The sequence below is a fragment of the Oncorhynchus kisutch genome, linkage group LG14, assembly GCF_002021735.2.
Source record: "Oncorhynchus kisutch isolate 150728-3 linkage group LG14, Okis_V2, whole genome shotgun sequence".
NCBI classification, from domain to species: domain Eukaryota; kingdom Metazoa; phylum Chordata; class Actinopteri; order Salmoniformes; family Salmonidae; genus Oncorhynchus; species Oncorhynchus kisutch.
Window position 1 is genome coordinate 47,695,375 of NC_034187.2, and position 19,634 is coordinate 47,715,008.

The following is a 19,634-nucleotide window of genomic DNA, read 5'->3' on the forward strand; positions in this document are numbered from 1 at the left end:
GTCAGATATACAATTTGTTGACACTACAACACAGTAAAGACTTGGATATAAATCAATGAATTAAATTCACTGCTCTTTTTTGCTTGTTTACAGCGGTTCATTTCATAGGGAACTGTCGGCAGCACTCTATTGTTACATCACCAACATTTCAAGAATAAAGTTGTATATTTATTTATTTCACCTTTATTTAACCAGGTAGGCTAGTTGAGAACAAGTTCTCATTTGCAACTGCGACCTGGCCAAGATAAAGCGTAGCAATTCGACACATACAACAACACAGAGTTACACATGGAATAAACAAAACATACAGTCAATAATACAGTAGAAAATAAAAAGTCTATATACAGTGAGTGCAAATGAGGTAAGTTAAGGAAATAAATAGGCCATGGTGGCAAAGTAATTACAATATAGCAATTAAACACTGGAATGGTAGATCGGCAGAAGATGAATGTGCAGGTAGAGATACTGGGGTGCAAAGGAGCAAAATAAATAAATAAATTCCAGATGGGCTGTTTACAGATGGGCTATGTACAGGTGCAGTGATCTGTAAGCTGCTCTGACAGCTGGTGCTTAAAGCTAGTGAGGGAGATGTGAGTCTCCAGCTTCAGAGATTTTTGCAATTCGTTCCAGTCATGGGCAGCAGAGAACTGGAAGGAAAGACGACCAAAGGAGGAGTTGGTTTTGGGGGTGACCAGTGAGATATACCTGCTGAAGCGCGTGCTACGAGTGGGTGCTGCTACGGTGACCAGTGAGCTGAGATAAGGCGGGGCTTTACCTAGCAGAGACTTGTAGATAACCTGTAACCAGTGGGTTTGGCGATGAGTATGAAGCGAGGGCCAACCAACGAGAGCGTACAGGTCGCAATGGTGGGTAGTGTATGGGGCTTTGGTGACAAAACGGACGGCATTGTGATAGACTGCATCCAGTTCGTTGAGTAGAGTGTTGGAGGCTATTTTATAGATGACATCACCGAAGTCGAGGATTGGTAGGATGGTCAGTTTTACAAGGGTATGTTTGGCAGCATGAGTGAAGGATGCTTTGCTGTGATATAGGAAGCCGATTCTAGATTTAATTTTGGATTGGAGATGCTTAATGTGAGTCTGGAAGGAGAGTTTACAGTCTAACCAGACACCCAGGTATTTGTAGTTGTCCACGTATTCTAAGTCAGAGCCGTCCAGAGTAGTGATGCTGGACGGGCGAGCAGGTGCAGGCAGTCATCGATTGAATAGCATGCATTTAGTTTTACTTGCGTTTAAGAGCAGTTGGAGGCCACGGAAGGAGAGTTGTATGGCATTGAAGCTCGTCTGGAGGTTGGTTAACACAGTGTCCAAGGCGGGGCCAGAAGTATACAGAATGGTGTCGTCTGCGTAGAGGTGGATCAGAGAATCACCAGCAGCAAGAGCAACATCATTGATGCATACAGAAAATAAAGTCAACCAAAGAATTTAACCCTGTGGCACACCCATAGAGACTGTCAGAGGTCCAGACAACAGGCCCTCCGATTTGACACAATGAACTCTATCAGAGAAGTAGTTGGTAAACCAGGCGAGGCAATCATTTGAGAAACCAAGGCTGTCGAGTCTGCCAATAAGAATGTTATGATTGACAGCCGAAAGCCTTGGCCAGGTCGATGAATACGGTTGCACAGTAATGTCTCTTATCGATGGCGGTTATCATGTCGTTTAGAACCTTGAGCGTGGCTGAGGTGCACCATGACCAGGTCTGAAACCAGATTGCTTAGGTGCACCATGACCAGGTCTGAAACCAGATTGCTTAGCGGAGAAGGTATGGTGGGATTCTAAATGGTCAGTAATCTGTTTGTTAACTTGGCTTTCGAAGACCTTAGAAAGACAGGGTAGGATAGATATAGGTCTGTAGCAGTTTGGGTCTAGAATGTCACCCCCTTTGAAGAGGGGGATGACCGCGGCAGCTTTCCAATCTTTGGGAATCTCAGACAATACGAAAGAGAGGTTGAACAGGCTAGTAATAGGGGTTGCAACAATTTTGGCAGATAATTTTAGAAAGAGAGGATCCAGATTGTCTAGCCCGGCTGTTTTGTAGGGGTCCAGATTTTGCAGCTCTTTCAGAACATCAGCTATCTGGATTTGGGTGAAGGAAAAATGGTGGGGGCTTTGGCGGGTTGCTGTTGAGGGTGCCTGGCAGTTGACCGGGGTAGGGGTAGCCATGTGGAAAGCATGGCCAGCCGTAGAGAAACACTGGTGACAGTGTTTCCTAGCCTCAGAGCAGTGGGCAGCTGGGAGGAGGTGCTCTTATTCTCCATGGACTTTACAGTGTCCCAGAACTTTTTTGAATTAGTACTACAGTATATGGGCGCTAGCCATCCTAAAACCTGGCCTAACTCTCTCTATACACTGTATATGTCTCTGCTCACATCATTATTGGATTGTGATGTGTTCTGTAATCCATGCGACTGGGGATATGACATCTCTAGAGAAATCTGATAAAAGACAATACACCTGTTGGCTAAATATCTACCTTAATTGAATACGGGTGCAATCTGTCAATCAATCTATAGCGGTGTTCAAAAACCCATGCTAACATACTGTATACTACATGATATTAGTTCATTTTAGTTTTCTAAACGAACGGTATAATTTCAGTTGAGCATACTAGCCTGTCTACCGGAAGTTGATGCTGTTGCTATGCAACCTCTTGCTAGCTTGTTAGCATAACAAATTACTAGCTAGGCAATTTACGACTTTGAGTGTGTTATTAAATTCAATCTGGAGTGTCAGAGTGCACTTTGGACGTCCGTAAACCCATAGCTTTGTCAGATTGTCGGTTCATAAATTCAGATAGCACACTGGACGCTTTGGCCAATAAGTATGGTTGATCCGAGCGTTCAACGGCAGTCAAGCACTCAAGCTAACTGGCTAACGTTGGTTAGCTACTTCCAGACACAATTGAGAGAACACCTCACTCTGACCATTTTTCCTGCCCTAGGCATAGGTGGTCAGGCTGTTTTCATGTTATCCAGAGCGTTGGTGACATTAGCTGTGCTGCTGGCAACAATTTAATTAAGCTTTTTTATGCCAAGGTTTACTGACCATATATTCCGTTTACTGACCAGCCATATTCAACTGGTGTTGAGCGTTGGTAAATTCATCAGTTATTCGGCGCTCTGGCACTCAGACTAGAGTGCCATTAACTCCATTGAAAATCAAAACAACTATACATACCACTTAGCTAAGCATGATGTGAATAATCAAGTCAATAAAAGTTGGGTAGTTAGTTAGATAGCAGATAGTTAATATACTGCCTGGCAAGTTGGATGTATTAGTAGCCAACTAACATTAGGGGCGGCGGGCAGTCTAGTGGTTAGCGCATTGGGACAGCAACTGAAAGTTTGCTGGATCAAATCCCCGCCCTGTCATGGTAAAAATGTTATTTCACCCCTGAACAAGGCAGCTAAACCACTGTTCTCCAGTACGCTGTCATTGTAACTAAGAATTTGTTCTTAACTGACTTGCCTAGTTAAATAAATGTATATTTTTTATTATTTAGGTAACTAGTACATACTGCTGTGACGCTAGTGCGTAAGGATAGCGTCGCTAACACGTAACGTAACCTATTTGAAGAGTTATTTTATTACTTTTTTTTATTTATTTTTATTTTTTATTTATTTTATTTATTATTAACAACAAATCAATACATAAAGCACATGAGGGAACACAAGCATACATAGATTACAAATAATAGACAATCGAGCTAGGGGGTACAATATCACATTACAATTACACAAGGACCTTAAGGGACAAGCATATACTTACAATTCTAACAGCTTTTTTGTTAGTAGAGCATTTAACCGTCTTAAAATACAGTTCAATTTCTTTTTGTAGGGTACGAAAATGTGGTTTTCTGTTTGTAAATTTACATTTGTGTATATGAAATTTGGCCTAAAGAATAATGAAATTAATTACATAAAAATGATTCCGCTTATTTCTATTGTATGTAAAGAATCCAAACAGTACATCTCTCCACAATAGTGTAAAATCTTCATAAATGTGTTCAATTATAAACCTACTGATGTCTTGCCACAGTTTTCTTACATGCATACAATGCCAAAAAAGATGCACAACTGTTTCTGGGTGGTCATTACAAAAGGAGCAATTTGAGTTGATGTTTTCCTTAAACTTCTTCATATAGTGGTTGGCAGGATATTATTTATGAATAATTTTAAAGGAAATTTCCTTAATTTTGTTAACAAGTAGGTATGTTTGTGGCAACATCCAAACTTTTTTCCAACAGATATTATCAATAAATCCATTCCAATAAGGCATGACATAAGGTATAGATACAACATCCTGCTGAAACAAGGATCGTATCGCTCTGTTGTTGAATGGACCAAAAGAGAAACAAATCTTTCCTACTGATGAGTCAACAGGGTCAATAGAAGGTAGGCTCTGAGGGTCAGGTCTTGACATGTTCCTGAATAACATAGCAACACCTGAGGGAATGGAGTTATTTTATTACATTGCTTAACATTTTCTTAACATTTGTCATAACTAGTTTAAGAAATCAATTTGTATCCACTCTCGTTGGACTTCAGCTGCATATTTTCTGCCATTTTCTTAAACTCTGAAAACGTTGTGAAGCCACGCCCATTTCTGAAGAATTGTCTTATGGGCCTTAAAAGTACGGAAATAGTGTCTACCTCGTGTATACTTCGTATTTTTGCGAATTACGTATGACATCCTGGAACTTTTGGCATACTAACTATATCCATACTATGATCGATAACTATACTAGATACTCAATTCACGTCCGAAATAGTACGGTTAGTATGAGTATTCGAACACAGTTTACGTGTTTTGACCTTACAAATATGTCCACCAACCTCCTCTAATTCACTCACTTCCTGCCGGTGCACAAAATGAGTTTCAATATGAACCCCCTGTTTCCGGCAATGCCTCCTTTCCGGCAGCGGCTATTTCCTCGCCAACATGCCAGTGAGTACTGGAGCCTGACATAATTGCGAATTTAACCGTTCATATGGGGCTTTAGATGCCAATACTGGAGTCAGTAATGCATAATAATGCGAGTACTGACTGTTGTGTGTTTTAGCTCTGTCGGCCTATTCAGTGCCGAGGTGTTGCTATTACAATCATTCACATACTCGCGCATTGTGATACAAGATGGCGGCCTGCATATCGCAAACATGGAGAAAGAGTCACCTGAAAATGGAACATTGTCTAAATATATACGCGCAACAGCGGTCGCTGTTAAACATACAGTTGACGTGTGTACTAGTAGATTTATGTAGTGCCAGTTACTGCTCAAATCCCAAGTGAACATGTTATTATTTTGCCTCGGAACAAGGGTCAGCGTTGACTTTACGTAATCCAGTGAGCAAGAGTTGTGGTAGCTATAAGGTTTTGGATCGCAAATTCATTACAGTTCCTTGGCAGTATCACTCGCAGCAATTTTCCTATTTTGATGTCAATTTCAACAAAGCTTGAGTGGTTGATATGTGATTCGATTTCAATGTAATTCAACTGGCTGTGAGCCAACACCCATTGTGGGTTGTGTATCTGACATAACTATTGGCTGATACCGCGATGTAGCTTTCTCTGGATAGGGGGGTCTGCTATTGACAAATGTTAAATGCACGGTCTGTCACTTGTAAACAGTAGTCCTAACTAATCAAGCTAAATAACGTTTTAAGCTGTCTTTTGTCCACTCTTCTGCAGCTCGCAAAAGACTTGTTGCACCCATCCCCTGAGGAGGAGAAGAGGAGCCACAAGAAGAAGCGTCTCGTCCAGAGCCCTAACTCCTATTTTATGGATGTTAAGTGCCCAGGTAGATCCAGCTCTTTCCTTCATTGGACTCATGTTTGAAGGGGCCACCTTGTCTATCTGAATGCAGTAGCTAAATGATTCAGTACTTACAACATTGTATTCATTAGGAAGCAAATGGGGAGGGGCCTATTAGTATTTGTCCAATAAGAAACACTCGTTTCAGTTTCTTTGCTGCTATGTACACTATGAATACACCCCCAGACACTAATGATGTTGGTCTTCAGATTGTGTGTTTAATATTTTGTATTTTTCTGTTTCCCTCAGGATGCTACAAGATCACAACTGTGTTCAGCCACGCCCAGACGGTTGTGCTGTGTGTGGGTTGCTCCACAGTTCTATGTCAGCCCACTGGCGGCAAAGCACGTCTCACAGAGGGTCAGTAGTCTCAGCATTCTGTCTCCCCCTGGGTTTTCCAACTCATGTTGGAGAGTGGATAGTCTCTAATTTAATATCTGTGGAAAAACTCACAGTAGTAACAGTTAAGTACAGCATGTCAATATTTATTGATGTAGTTGGTCCTATTAAATTTTTAATTGTACCTTTATTTTACTAGGCAAGTCAGTTAAGAACAAATTCTTATTTTCAATGACGGCCTAGGAACAATGGGTTAACTGCCTGTTCAGGGGCAGAACGACAGATTTGTACCTTGTCAGCTCGGGGATTCGAACTTGCAACCTTTCGGTTACTAGTCCAACACACCACTACGCTACCCTATGTTAATGAATAGTAATTTGACTGGATGATATTGGCACAGATTAATTCAGACTTGTCACATTCACTGTAGATGTTAATGGCTCATATCTTTATCAAATGACCTAACTGCACTGTCAAGTGACTGGACTGCCACCCCAATGGTTGTACTGTCTCATTCCAGTGCCAGATGATACATCTCAGTTTGCAGAAGGGTAGGGCTAGACCACTGGCTCTCTCCTTTCGAAGGCTGAGAACAAGATGCAAGTTATGCTATGGTGCTACTTATTATTTAGGTGTTGCAGTACACTGGATTCCAACATTGCTTTAGCAGATCTTAAATTATTGTTTTGGCAGTGAATGCTTTCGTGCCATGTAGACTGTTTAGCACTAGATGCTGTAAATATGCAACCAAATGAATGAACACTGTCCCGCTACTCTCTAGTCATTCAGATTGTAGTGGTAATGGCCCCATTGTCTGTGGCCTGACTGTCCTTTTCTCTTTCCATCAGGGTGCTCATTCAGGAGGAAGCAGCATTAGTTGTACTCCCGATGCCCTGGTAGAGATGTAAGGGAGGGGTTGGACAGGTTGATTTCAGCGACTCCAGCCTTGACACAGCAGTCCCTGCATCCAAGAAACAGCGGATCGATCTAGAAGTGCCCATGACGTCTGGACGCCAGATGGGAGTACTCTGTGATAGTCCACTTTGTTGCTGTAACTCAACCCTCCAACCAGTCTCTTAATAAAATATTGTTTTGGCTAAAGAATTGGGGTGGTTTGAACTTTTGTTCCCTTTTCCATATTTGCCTATGATGGCATGGAAACACTGTTCTATAGCACAGTTGCCTGACTTCATTGCAGACGTATGCCAGAAATTACAACGCCGGGATCCGTATTTAAGATATCTGCTGAACACATGATTAAGCAATCTGATTCCCAATTGTACGACGTGGCACGCAACACCTGCGCATGTAGTTGGGCAGGAACTCGACCACTGGCATGTGTTCATAGCCTGTTACAGTAAAGCGAGTGTTTGTTTTTTCAAGAAAATACATAAGGAGCCATATGTAATTAACTGACTCGTGACAAGAAAGATGTAACTTTATTAATGTTTACTGTAAATTATACAATTCAGTAAAACAGATTTGGTTATTACTGGACATGGTTTTATACTGTACACCACATACTATCATGACAATACATTAGTTACGACGCGCAGAACATTCAGTGCACATGCTGGCTAACAACACATTTTTTGTTTAATTCAGAGAATGTTAAAATCAAGACTAGTATCACCAAGGTTTTTTTTGGGCCAGTATGGGTCACTTATCAGTACTGCATATAGTCTGGATGTTGGCTCATCGTAATTCAAATAAAAATATAATCCATCCCTTATTGCTTTGACACATTCTTTACGTACACTTTGAACAGTTATTCCTATAAAGTATCTTTTGAAGATCCTCGTCCCAACTTTTGCCCATCAATTTCTTTCTACCTTTCCCTGTAACAATACACATTGCATACCTCTTGCCATCTTACCTATCCTGTCCTGCCATGCTCCATGTCACTGCCTGCTCCTCTCTCTCCCTGAGCAGGTGGCGGATGGAAGCATTTTGTGTGGCGAGGGTGCTAGAGAGGAGGGGCATTAGGGTCCTAAAGCCTTCTCTCAGCTCCTCCACATTCTGCTGCAGACTGTTTGTGTGTTTTTCCAGGTCCCCTCGGCATCCACTCACCTCTGACAGCACGTCATACATCAGATTCTGCATCTACATGGGGGAAAAGGTGCAGAGTGGTCTGAGAATGTGATAATGTTTAGAAGATTGTCGATTGCTCCCTTCTCTAGAATATTGGTCATATTTGGTTGTTGCAACAGTAGTGGCCTAGCCTGGACTCAGATCTGTTTGTGCTACCATGTCAACTCCTCATCACTCATTTGGCATGACAGGGAGTTGACATGATAGCACAAACAGATCTGGGTCCAGGCTAGTAGTGGCCTCTAGAATATTGGTCATATTTGGTTGTTGCAACAGTAGTGGGTGAACCTAATGGGTAACCGTGCCTGTCTCTCACCTTGCAGAGATCCACCAGCGTGTTGGCCTGGTCAGCCAATTTCCTCCTTTCCATCTTCACATCACGCAGCCTGGGGTGAACACAGAGGAAGAAGATTTCTAACTTTCAGACATAATCACAGGACAGGTAAAACAAATTGAAAATATAATTCATGATAAACAGAGAATGACCATTTCTGTATTACAGTCGAGGCTTTCACAAGTTCTAGAGTTCTGACACCCCTGTGCATGTGGTGTAAAGTGTAACCTCATTGGCTTTTCAGAGGGGAATATCTAAGCTGATTGGTGGGTTACTTGGGGAAGTGTGTTTTGAATGGTGCTTTACCGGTGGATTGCCAGCAGCAGCTTCCTCTGGTGCATGCGCACTCTGCAGTGGTCCCTCTCCCTGGCCAGCTTGGTGTGTTTGTAGATCATCCAGGTCTCTCTCAGTACATTTGCTGCAGCAATTTTTATCTGGAAGAGAACAATTGCTTCCTTATCCAACACTCAGTTTTCAATGTGTGCATCCCAAATGGCACCCTTTTACCGGTGCACTATATAGGGAATAGGTTGCCATTTGTGAGACAGTCCATGATTCATACAACTTTACAGGTCAACGTTGAATGTCTCACATATGTTAAGTCAAGGTTCCAAAGACCACTATTGAATACATTCACATGTTAATTAAGTCAGGTGAGTTTTACCCCTTTTGTAAAGTGGGAATCCATCATGAAGTTGTGGACGTGTTTCTCTGCCCTGGTCAGCTCCAGTTTCCTGGCAACCACGGCAACCACCAGCACTGTGCAACCAGCCCCCTTGTGTGTGTATGACAGAGAGAGAAATAAACAAAACAAAAAAGGTTAAAGGCCCAGCGAAATCAAAATCTAGATGTTCCTGTTTTATTTCCACACTAGGAGTTGGAATAGAACTATGAAATTGTGAAAATTATGATAATGCCCTTTTAGTGTAGGAGCTATTTGAAAAGACCACCTGAAATATTAGCCTGTTTTGGTGGGATGGAGTTTTGGCCTACCCGGTGACACCACCAGGCGGTAAATGAGTTAATAGACCAATAAGAAAGAGATTTCCAAACCAATAACAGCTAGTTTTCAGTTTTCCCCTCCCCACTCAGACTACTGCCAGACAGTCCTAGCAAAATTCTTGCTTGGGATATTGGTCTTGCTAAGAAGTCATTTTTGTTAATTTTTCACTATTTTAATTGAGAACAATCACAGTAGGGTACTTTATTGTTAACCAGAAATGATTTGATATTGAGATAAAAATGGCTGCATTGGGTCTTTAAGGAAAATAACACAGTATGCTAATGACCACAATTACAATGATTCCCACCATCTTCTCTTTTAAAGATTTCATCAAATTATTCCAAGGCACCGGCAACAAGCCAACTCAGCTGTGCGATTGCCTTTCCTATTTCGCCGAAGCTGCTTACCATGATCCCAGTGAGTAGACAGATGCTGCGGCCACAGTAGGTGTGGGGAACAACATCCCCATAACCAATGGACAAGAAGGTGACCGAGACCATCCACAGGGCCTCCATGTAGTTACTGCTCAGGTCCTTATAGTTGTGGTGTCTAGAGGACAAGGGAGGGATGATGGTTCAGCTTTTCCTCTGTCTTGTCCACTCTTACCATATTAACATTTAACAAAAAACTTGTTTCTGTCTAGGAGTGTGATATTTGACTGTATTTTTGATATGACTGACTGAACTTATGATGGGCCCATCTGATATTAGTCACAGTACAGGTTGGTCCAAGTCATATACAGTGGGGCAAAAAAGTATTTAGTCAGCCACCAATTGTGCAAGTTCTCTCACTTAAAAAGATGAGAGAGGCCTGTAATTTTCATCATAGGTACACTTCAACTATGACAGACAAAATGAGAAAAAAAATCCAGAAAATCACATTGTAGGATTTTTAATGAATTTATTTGCAAATTATGGTGGAACAAGATATTTGTGGCGTGGTTGAAATACGATTTTTAATGACTCCAACCTAAGTGTATGTAAACTTCTGACTTCAACTGTATGTATTCATTTACTCAGTACTTTGTTGAATTACCTTTGGCAGAAATGACAGCCTCGAGTCTTCTTGGATATGACGCTACAAGCTTGGCGCACCTGTATTTGAGGAGCTTCTCCTATTGTTCTCTGCAGATCCTCTCAAGCTCTGTCCGGTTGGAAGGTGCACAGCTGCACAGCTATTTTCAGGTCTCTCCAGAGATGTTAGATCGGGTTCAAGTCTGGGCTCTGGCTGGGCCACTCAAGGACATTGTCTTGGCTGTGTGCTTAGTGTCGTTGTCCTGTTGGAAGGGGAACCTTCGCCCAAGTCTGAGGTCCTGAGCACTCTGGAGCAGGATTTCATCAAGGATCACTGTACTTTGCTCCGTTCATCTTTCCCTTCGATCCTGACTAGTCTCCCAATCCCTGCCACTGAAAACATCACCACAGCATGATGCTGCCACCACCATGCTTCACCGTAGGGATAGTATTGGGCAGGTGATGAGCCGTGACTGGTTGCCTCCAGATGTGACTCTTATTCCATTTTCTCTACATCTAAAGGCACAACCTAGAATCAAGCCAATGTCTTAAGTAGTTGAACATGTTATTACTCCAACCTCGTGAAAGTGACAAACTAACATGTTTTCATTTTTGTCAAAAACAACTTTGATTTGATGGCCTTTGTGAAATATATTTTCCATAACCACAAATATTGTATTTTCAGCCATTTGAAGCTGGTGTACAAAACCAAAATAAATAGTGCACATAGAACAGATCTACGGCTTCTTAGACTTGCTTACAATGATCATGACAGATCTATAACTTACATTTCTATATGAATTTGTTCGGGTTGCCCAAAAAGTTACATATTGCAGCTTTAACTCAAGAAGAATAAAAGAAGAATAAAGTTCTTTACCCAGTCAGATATAGTGTAGTGCAAGAGGAATTTAGTCAATAAATAGTTTGCTATCCCTTTTCTTTTCTTTCTGTTCTTTCTGTGCCAGCAAATGTATTTATTTATTAGAAATTTATCAGGATGAAATCTCTTGAGATGCACCATCTCGTTTTCAAGAATGTCCAAATCAAAAAACAAACAAACAATAGTTAGTAAGGATGGATCGAAATTTAAGGAATGGTAGCTGGAGGGTCATGCTTTTTCAATTTTGGTCAAGGGGAGGGTTTAGTATTTAATCTAGTCCAGGGGAGGGTCATGTAATTTCTAATTCATGAAAATGAGACATTTCTCAGTGTTTTAGAGTTAGTTGCTTACTAGGCTATACAGTGCATTTGGAGAGTATTCAGACCCCTTGACTTTTTCCTAATTTTGTTACGTTACAGCCTTATTCTAAAATTAATTTGTTTTATTTCCCCACATCAATCTACACACAATATCCCATAATAACAAAGCAAAAACTATTTTTTAGAAATGTTTGCAAATGTGGGGGGGAAGTATTTAGTCAGCCACCAATTGTGCAAGTTCTCCCACTTAAAAAGATGAGAGGCCTGTAATTTTCATCATAGGTACACTTAAACTATGACAGACAAAAAGAGAATAAAAAAATCCAGAAAATCACATTGTAGGATTTTTAGTCGATTTATTTGCAAATTATGGTGGAAAATAAGTATTTGGTTACCTACAAACAAGCAAGATTTCTGGCTCTCACAGACCTGTAACTTCTTCTTTAAGAGGCTCCTCTGTCCTCCACTCGTTACCTGTATTAATGGCACCTGTTTGAACTTTTTATCAATATAAAAGACACCTGTCTACAACCTCAAACAGTCACACTAAAACTTCACTATGGCCAAGACCAAAGAGCTGTCAAAGGACACCAAAATTGTAGACCTGCACCAGGCTGGGAAGACTGAATCTGCAATAGGTAAGCAGCTTGGTTTGAAGAAATCAACTGTGGGAGCAATTATTAGGAAATGGAAGACATACAAGATCACTGATAATCTCCCTCGATCTGGGGCTCCACGCAAGATCTCACCCCGTGGGGTCAAAATGTTCACAAGAACGGTGAGCAAAAATCCCAGAACCACATGGGGGGACCTAGTGAATGACCTGCCGAGAGCTGGGACCAAAGTACAAAGCCTACCATCAGTAACACACTACGCCGCCAGGGACTCAAACCCTGCAGTGCCAGACGTGTCCCCCCTGCTTAAGCCAGCACATGTCCAGGCCCATCTGAAGTTTGCTAGAGAGCATTTGGATGATCCAGAAGAAGATTGGCAGAATGTCATATGGTCAGATGAAACCAAAATATAACTTTTTGGTAAAAACTCAACTCGTTGTATTTGGAGGACAAAGAATGCTGAGTTGCATCCAAAGAACACCATACCTACTGTGAAGCATGGGGGTGGAAACATCATGCTTTGGGGCTGTTTTTCTGCAAAGGGACCAGGACGACTGATCCGTGTAAAGGAAAGAATGAATGGGGCCATGCATCGTGAGATTTTGAGTGAAAACCTCCTTCCATCAGCAAGGGCATTGTAGATGAAACATGGCTGGGTCTTTCAGCATGACAATGATCCCAAACACACTGCCTGGGCAACGAAGGAGTGGCTTCGTAAGAAGCATTTCAAGGTCCTGGAGTGGCCTTGCCAGTCTCCAGATCTCAAACCCATAGAAAATCTTTGGAGGGAGTTGAAAGTCCGTGTTGCCCAGTAACAGCCCCAAAACATCACTGCTCTAGAGGAGATCTGCATGGAGGAATGGGCCAAAATACCAGCAACAGTGTGTGAAAACCTTGTGAAGACTTACAGAAAACGTTTGACCTCTGTCATTGCCAACAAAGGGTATATAACAAAGTATTGAGATAAACTTTTGTTATTGACCAAATACTTGTTTTCCACCATAATTTGCAAATAAATTCATAAAAAATTATTATCTGGATTGCTCTCTCATTTTGTCTGTCATAGTTGAAGTGTACCTATGATGAAAATTACAGGCCCCTCTCATCTTTTTAGGTGGGAGAACTTGCACAATTCGTGGCTGACTAAATACTTTTTTGCCCCACTGTATTTAAAAAAAAATATGAAATATCACATTTACATTTGTTTTCAGACCGTTTACTCAGTACTTTGTTGAAGCACATTTGGCTGCAATTTAGCCTCGAGTCTTCTTGGGTATGATGCTACAAGCTACAAGATCTTCTCAAACTTTTCAGCTTGGATGGGGAGCATCGCAGCGTAGCTATTTTCAGGTCTCTCCAGAGATGTTCGATCTAGTTCAATTCTGGGCTCTGGCTGGGCCACTCAGGGACATTCAGAGACTTGTTCCGAAGCCACAACTGCGTTGTCTTGGCTGTGTGCTTAGTGTCATTGTCCTGTTGGAATGTGAACCTTCACCCAGGTCTGAGTTCCTGAGCGCTCTGGAGCAGGTTTTCATCAAGAAGCTCTCTGCTTCGTTCATCATTCTCTCAATCCCAACTTCTTTTAATTAAAAAAATAAATAAAAATTACCTTTATTTTACTAGGCAAGTCAGTTAAGAACAAATTCTTATTTTCAATGACGGCCTAGGAACAGTGGGTTAACTGCCTGTTCAGGGGCAGAACGACATATTTGTACCTTGTCAGCTCGGGGATTCGAACTTGCAACCAATAGACCCGGGAAAAGTCTATTGCATATTTCACTCCTCCTCAATCTCCTCATTTCCCTTCTTACAGGCTGACTACACCGCTAGCGTTGCAAAATAAATGTAGAAATCTATGTTATTCAATTATTGCACCCACACTGCCTGCGTGCGTTCCAACGAGTGTCTGCATTGCCAAGGGCTAAAATATAAGCAAGTTCTATTTCTGACGCAGATCGAGCTGCAAGTCCTGCCTCTCCCATCCCCTCATTGGTTTATAGAAGCAGGTACCCACGTGCCATCTCCTCATTGGTTATACCCACGTGGGTGACTGAAAGATGAACGAGGTCAGTGGCGAAAAAGCCTGGAAGGAGGAGAGAGAACTAGAAATGATTTGGTTGACCGTTTTATGTGTGAATTAATTGCCGGAGTATGCATTTCCGGTAAAATAACAACTCAATGTTTATATCCCAGGACAAATTAGCTAGCAACAGCAACTAGCTAAATAGGACAAATTAGCTAGCAAGTGCAAGCTAGCTAGCTAAATTGCCATACATGTTTAATGCTTTTTCGACCGGTCCCCCAATTAATATAATCGGTTCAGAGTTTGTTTTGATATTTTAACCTGTGTGTCCTGATCGTGTTTGGTGTGGGGGGACAAAATACATTTATGCACGATGGCACACGCACGCATGCAGCCGGTTCAGGTTCCATGTTAGTCACTCACCTCTCACAGACATGAAGGCCCCATGCAGCGATGAGCCACAGAGAGACGCTGAAGATCATCAACACAGTGCCAGGGTAGATGGTCATCAGTGCTTTGACCACAAAACGGCTGTTGAAGTGGATCTGGATACAAGTAATAATAATATTCATATCCACAGTAAGAATGGAGAGGTTTGCAAAGCCAAGCGGGAAGTTCAAGGTCATCAGTTTGATCAGAGTTTAAAAAGTAATAACAAGGGAAGGAATTACAGTGGGAGGATTTGGTAGAGACTCAGGAGAGTGGGAGAGGGAGGCGGGTTGCGGGACAAAGCAGAATGTAGTGTCACTGTCATAGTAGTGTCCCCAACAAACTCAAGTTGTACAAAAAAAAGTAAAATAATTACAAAAGCATTGTGGAGATACTGCACAATGGTTGTGTAAACATTTTTGTGCCTACAAAATCTCGACATCAGTAGTAAGTATCTTCTCATTCAAGTGGAATTTGGGATATGGCTTGAAAACGTACAGTATCTCAATCCAAGGATGGAAGGTGTAGCTTTACTTCTAATTATCACATATCGAGAAGATTTAAATACTTCTGGTTGTTATTAAATTGCCTTTTTTGTTAGCATGCTCAGCGAGCCAATGCTAAAGCAGACCATTGGATTCCATGAAAATGCAACACCTAGCAATGGGGTGAGTAGCTGCTGGAAGTGTTGTGGAATCCAATGGGCAGCTTTAGCATCGTATCGTGGTACTTGCTACTGAACTTCAAGTCAAATCCATTTTGGCTAATGTACAAACTGAGTGTGTACAAGTCCATTAAAGCAAGTAACTAAGATTTGAGGGAGAGGTTGCACCACTTGCATGGTGACCAATGTTGACCCCTGACCTTGTTGAGGGCGCCAATGCTGCGCGAGGCCGTGTCTGTGTAGAGTCGGCTGTGCAGCATCAAGGCACGACCCAGGAGGTAGAGTCGCAGGAACATGGGCAGAGCCAGCACAATCTCCAGCTCCGTCTCTGACAGCGTGGGGGACATGGCTTGCCATGACAATGGGAGACCCACCGGGAACGGATGCACCACCGCTACAAACAGCTCCAGGGCGATCAGAGTCACTCGTTCCATTGTCATGGCGATTCGCCAGTCCTCTGCTCCGTTATCGTGGATGTAGAGCTTTCAGTGATGAGAGTATGGGTACAAAACCATATCCGAGTTAGAGCATAGAGGCAGTACGGTGTCACTGAGAGTGTAGTCAAAGTGTAATAAATTATATAACGAGAGGTACCAGACAAGGTTGCCCTCTGTCACCATCTTCTTTCCAGGTTAGCAATAGAACCTCTACTATATTATAGTCTGGCATATAACAAAAAAATTGAAGAGTAGAATGACTTAAAATAATCAAAGCCAAGGGATCATAGCTTGTTTAAAATAGGGAGATATGGGCAGTATATTAAGTAGTCAGAGAGGTGAAATTACCTGCACCTCACAGATGTGGTAGGCAATGATCAGGCCCAGCAGGATAAGAGAAGACAGGCTGATAATAGACTTCATAGCCACGGAGTATATGGAGCTCTGTAGGGGAACACATGTAGTGGACTCACTCATCTTAACATACAGTACCCTTCAATTGGGCAAATATGCCTTCTTTTAACATACAGCTGGGATTCAATCATCATCAGTGCATTGTAGCACGCTTGACATTTAAAAGGTCATTTCAGATTGATACAATCTTCGCAAACATGGGAACATTAAAAGGCATGTTGTCCACAGCGCTCTACAGTACAACGTGCCTCAGACTGCATCTTGGCCACAGTAACCTTCAAATATGCCATCTTCAGTAACAAACACTGAAGACCTTCAAATACATTTCTCTTAGTTAGAACTCATTATTTCTCATTAATTACCCAGGTGTAAAAAAAATGTGATCTGTGCCTGGTTGAACTTGCCTGGCTTAGTTAACCTACAGAAAAGACCCAAAACTGCAAACCCCTCCCATCTGGCACTCCAGGCAGACTCAAGCAAATGCTCAAAGTATACAGAAAAAAAATTAAGCATTGGAACCCATATCTGTACCCCAAGACTCACCTTACTGTAGACGCTCCAGGAGAGCTCTGTCTCGGTGACCATGACCACCACTCCAAACATCCCCACAGCGAGCGCACAGTCATTCAGCCTCTGCCTCCTCTCAAACAACGCCCTTCGCCGGACCAGCCTATGACCGATGCTCTGGGTCTTCTTGTGAGGGCAGTCACGGGGACCATCCTTGAGCTCTGCACCACTGCTCTCCTCACCTCCACCATAGGTGCCCTTGGCCTCAGATTTGGTGTGATTCTTGTCAGAGCTGGATGTTTGATTGGAGTCCTTTGGCTGGTAGTCGTCTTTGGTTGTAATGATAATCTCAGGTAGACTCTGGCGGACTTGCATCTCCATTGATGTGGGCTCTAGCCTTTGACCTCCTTCACTGGGAGGCCCACTTTCTGTCTCCCTTAAGTCCATACGAGACATGCGGACTCTGTTGTAGGGTGACTGAGTGGATTTCATGTCCTGCTGGCGCCTCTGTGGGCTTGCCTTTTTGGCTTTACTACCCCAAATCCGTTCCTTGTGCCCAGCATTCTGTTCATTTCCTGCTGGCTTCTCGCCTCTCTTTTCCTTGCGCACCTCCTTCCCCCTAAACTTTTCCTTATCGTCTCCCCTTCGGGGTGAGGGTGGGACATATTGGCAGCCATTGTAATATTGGAGGGTGGGTGGTGACTGGGTTCCATCGAGCCACACTGAGTGATCTTCCCCTCTTTGACATGAGTGGTTCCTTCTGCACTGGTTGTCAAAAACAGAAGGGAGAGGGACCACTTTTGATTGAAGGAGGGGATGTTGATCCTCCTCATTCTGCATTGTCAAGTTCATAGAGGGAGAGGGCTCCATCTAGGGATTGATACATATTGAAATATTTTATGGGGTTTGGAAAGAGACAAAAGGGAGTTAATGCAGCCAGTCGGAGTGAAAACAGTACAAATGTGTAAGAGGGAAGCATATAAAAACACAAACTCTATTGTAAAAGAAATCTGAGGCGGAGTTGATATGCCTGCGGAATGCTAAGAGATTCACAGAAGACATTCATACTCTTCACAGTTCACATGTAAACATGAACACAAATCTTCCTCTGTGATAATGGTTGACAATATATTGACATTTCTCTATGGGGTTTCCATTGAAGATAATATGATAAGACAATGGAAACCTGGTGGAAAAACTTATCTAGAAACACTAGAATTTTTGAAGTTATTGCAGCACCTGGTAATCTTACCATGTCAATCATCAATATTCTTGCCAAATTACTATTAAAACCTAGTTGTTTCCGCTCAGTCTTACCTTTCCACGTATTTCAGGTACTTCCAAATAAGTTTTCAATTCCACCGTTGTTGGATAAAAATGCCCCTGTTCTTTTTAAATTCCTTAAATTGTCCTTTAGTCAATATCCTCAAAGTCAACACAAAGGAATTGAAGCATCAGTTAAATATATCTTGGATATTACCTAAAGATAATTAGGTGACAAAACTACAAAAATATATTCAGTTTCTCTAGTCTCTCAGAAATAACTTTCTATCAATCCAGCTCCCCTCCCACAGACACAAGTAAAGGTTATGAACTATAATCCATATAGCAGCATATGAACCATATGTCCATGGATATCAATTGTATTATGACTCCTTTATTTAATTATTTTCCACTTACGTTATGTCCATCATGACATATTAATTTAAACTAGGCTTATGACTGACTAAGATCCACAGTTTCAGTTGTCCCCCAGTTGCATGGCAAAGTATTTGTCATCTGACAGAATAATTCATCAAGTTTGTCAGTTCTTTCTCCTGTTTCTCCTTTTGTGTGTGTGTGTATGTGTTGAATAAGGGAAGAATAGTTGACATTTAGTTTTATTGAGTGATAAGAATTACTATTTTATTGGGTTTTATTTTTATTATGGTCATGGGAGCTTGCCAAGCTGGCAATTTGGATCATTTCCCATTTAATCTAAGAGAGTGCGTGATGGTCCTGTGTATGAATGCAGGGGAGGAGATTATAGAAATATGACAGATTAATCAAATTGGTTTGAGAGTCAGAGATCTGATACTTACGGGCTAATGAAATATGTCACCCTTTAGCCTGACAATGTGAAGAGGGAAATGGTCTTGGAATTAAAGTCATAACAATGACATTCACCAACATTTAATTCCATCTATTAATACTTGACAGATGGGGCTCCAGTTAACAGAGGAGGTCAAGGAGGGTTGGAGAGAGGAGGATAAAGACAGGTATTGTAAAATCAAAATACAACACATACTCAAATCGAGATAGTAGCCTACTAGAAGTATGCAATGAGACAGGTGAAAGGCATTCGTCAAAAATAATCAGGAAAAGGCTACTTTGAAAATGCCGCAGATACAGTTGAAGTCAGAAGTTTACATACACCTTAGCCAAATACATTTAAACTCAGTTTTTCACAATTCCTGACATTTAATCCTAGTAAAAATTCCCAGTCTTAGGTCAGTTAGGATCACCACTTTATTTTAAGAATGTGAAATGTCAGAATAATAGTAGAGAGAATGATTCACTTCAGCTATTATTTCTTTCATCACATTCCCAGTGGGTCAGAAGTTCACATACACTCAATTAGTATTTGGTAGCATTGCCTTTAAATTGTTTCACTTGGGTCAAACATTTTGGGTAGCCTTCCCACGGAGCTGGTGTAGCTGAGTCAGGTTTGTAGGCCTTCCTGCTCGCACACG

The 19,634-nt window shown here is 41.8% G+C and overlaps 2 protein-coding genes and 1 non-coding gene across 4 annotated transcripts; 2 read left to right on the forward strand and 1 right to left on the reverse strand.

The window, feature by feature from the left end:
* The first annotated feature begins 4,870 nt into the window (after positions 1–4,870).
* On the forward strand, positions 4,871–7,277 carry LOC109903804 (40S ribosomal protein S27). Of its 2 annotated transcripts, none has more exons than XM_020500763.2 (4): positions 4,871–4,970; positions 5,712–5,820; positions 6,084–6,194; positions 7,022–7,277. In XM_020500763.2, the coding sequence occupies exons 1-4, from the start codon at positions 4,965–4,967 to the stop codon at positions 7,048–7,050; spliced, it is 255 nt and encodes an 84-aa protein (XP_020356352.1). In that variant the 5' UTR covers positions 4,871–4,964; the 3' UTR covers positions 7,051–7,277. The 2 variants fall into 2 exon arrangements, with proteins under 2 accessions (XP_020356352.1, XP_031644324.1); XM_031788464.1 differs by having other exon boundaries at positions 4,940–4,970; positions 5,687–5,820.
* Positions 6,639–6,771, forward strand: LOC116353521 (small nucleolar RNA SNORA35). The gene has a single exon (XR_004202955.1). It is a non-coding gene; the product is annotated as a small nucleolar RNA SNORA35 (small nucleolar RNA).
* Positions 7,159–17,765, reverse strand: LOC109904485 (small conductance calcium-activated potassium channel protein 2-like). The gene is made up of 9 exons (XM_020501714.2): positions 16,939–17,765; positions 16,330–16,425; positions 15,745–16,026; positions 14,875–14,996; positions 10,009–10,150; positions 9,263–9,373; positions 8,905–9,032; positions 8,581–8,650; positions 7,159–8,276 (listed from the first exon to the last, which is right to left on the reverse strand). The coding sequence occupies exons 1-9, from the start codon at positions 17,752–17,754 to the stop codon at positions 8,046–8,048; spliced, it is 1,998 nt and encodes a 665-aa protein (XP_020357303.2). The 5' UTR covers positions 17,755–17,765; the 3' UTR covers positions 7,159–8,045.
* Between the last annotated feature and the right edge of the window lie 1,869 nt (positions 17,766–19,634).

Excerpts from the sequence above, each read along its gene's own strand:
- LOC109903804 (XM_020500763.2), top strand. Across the intron at positions 5,821-6,083 it reads TATGGATGTTAAGTGCCCAG|GATGCTACAAGATCACAACT; the intron begins GTAGATCCAGCT and ends TGTTTCCCTCAG. Across the intron at positions 6,195-7,021 it reads CAAAGCACGTCTCACAGAGG|GGTGCTCATTCAGGAGGAAG; the intron begins GTCAGTAGTCTC and ends TCTTTCCATCAG.
- LOC109904485 (XM_020501714.2), bottom strand. The coding sequence starts at position 17,754 with ATGAACTTGACAATGCAGAATGAGGAGGATCAACATCCCCTCCTTCAA. Across the intron at positions 16,027-16,329 it reads ACCACATCTGTGAGGTGCAG|CTCTACATCCACGATAACGG; the intron begins GTAATTTCACCT and ends CATCACTGAAAG. Across the intron at positions 8,277-8,580 it reads CGCTGGTGGATCTCTGCAAG|ATGCAGAATCTGATGTATGA; the intron begins GTGAGAGACAGG and ends TCCCCCATGTAG.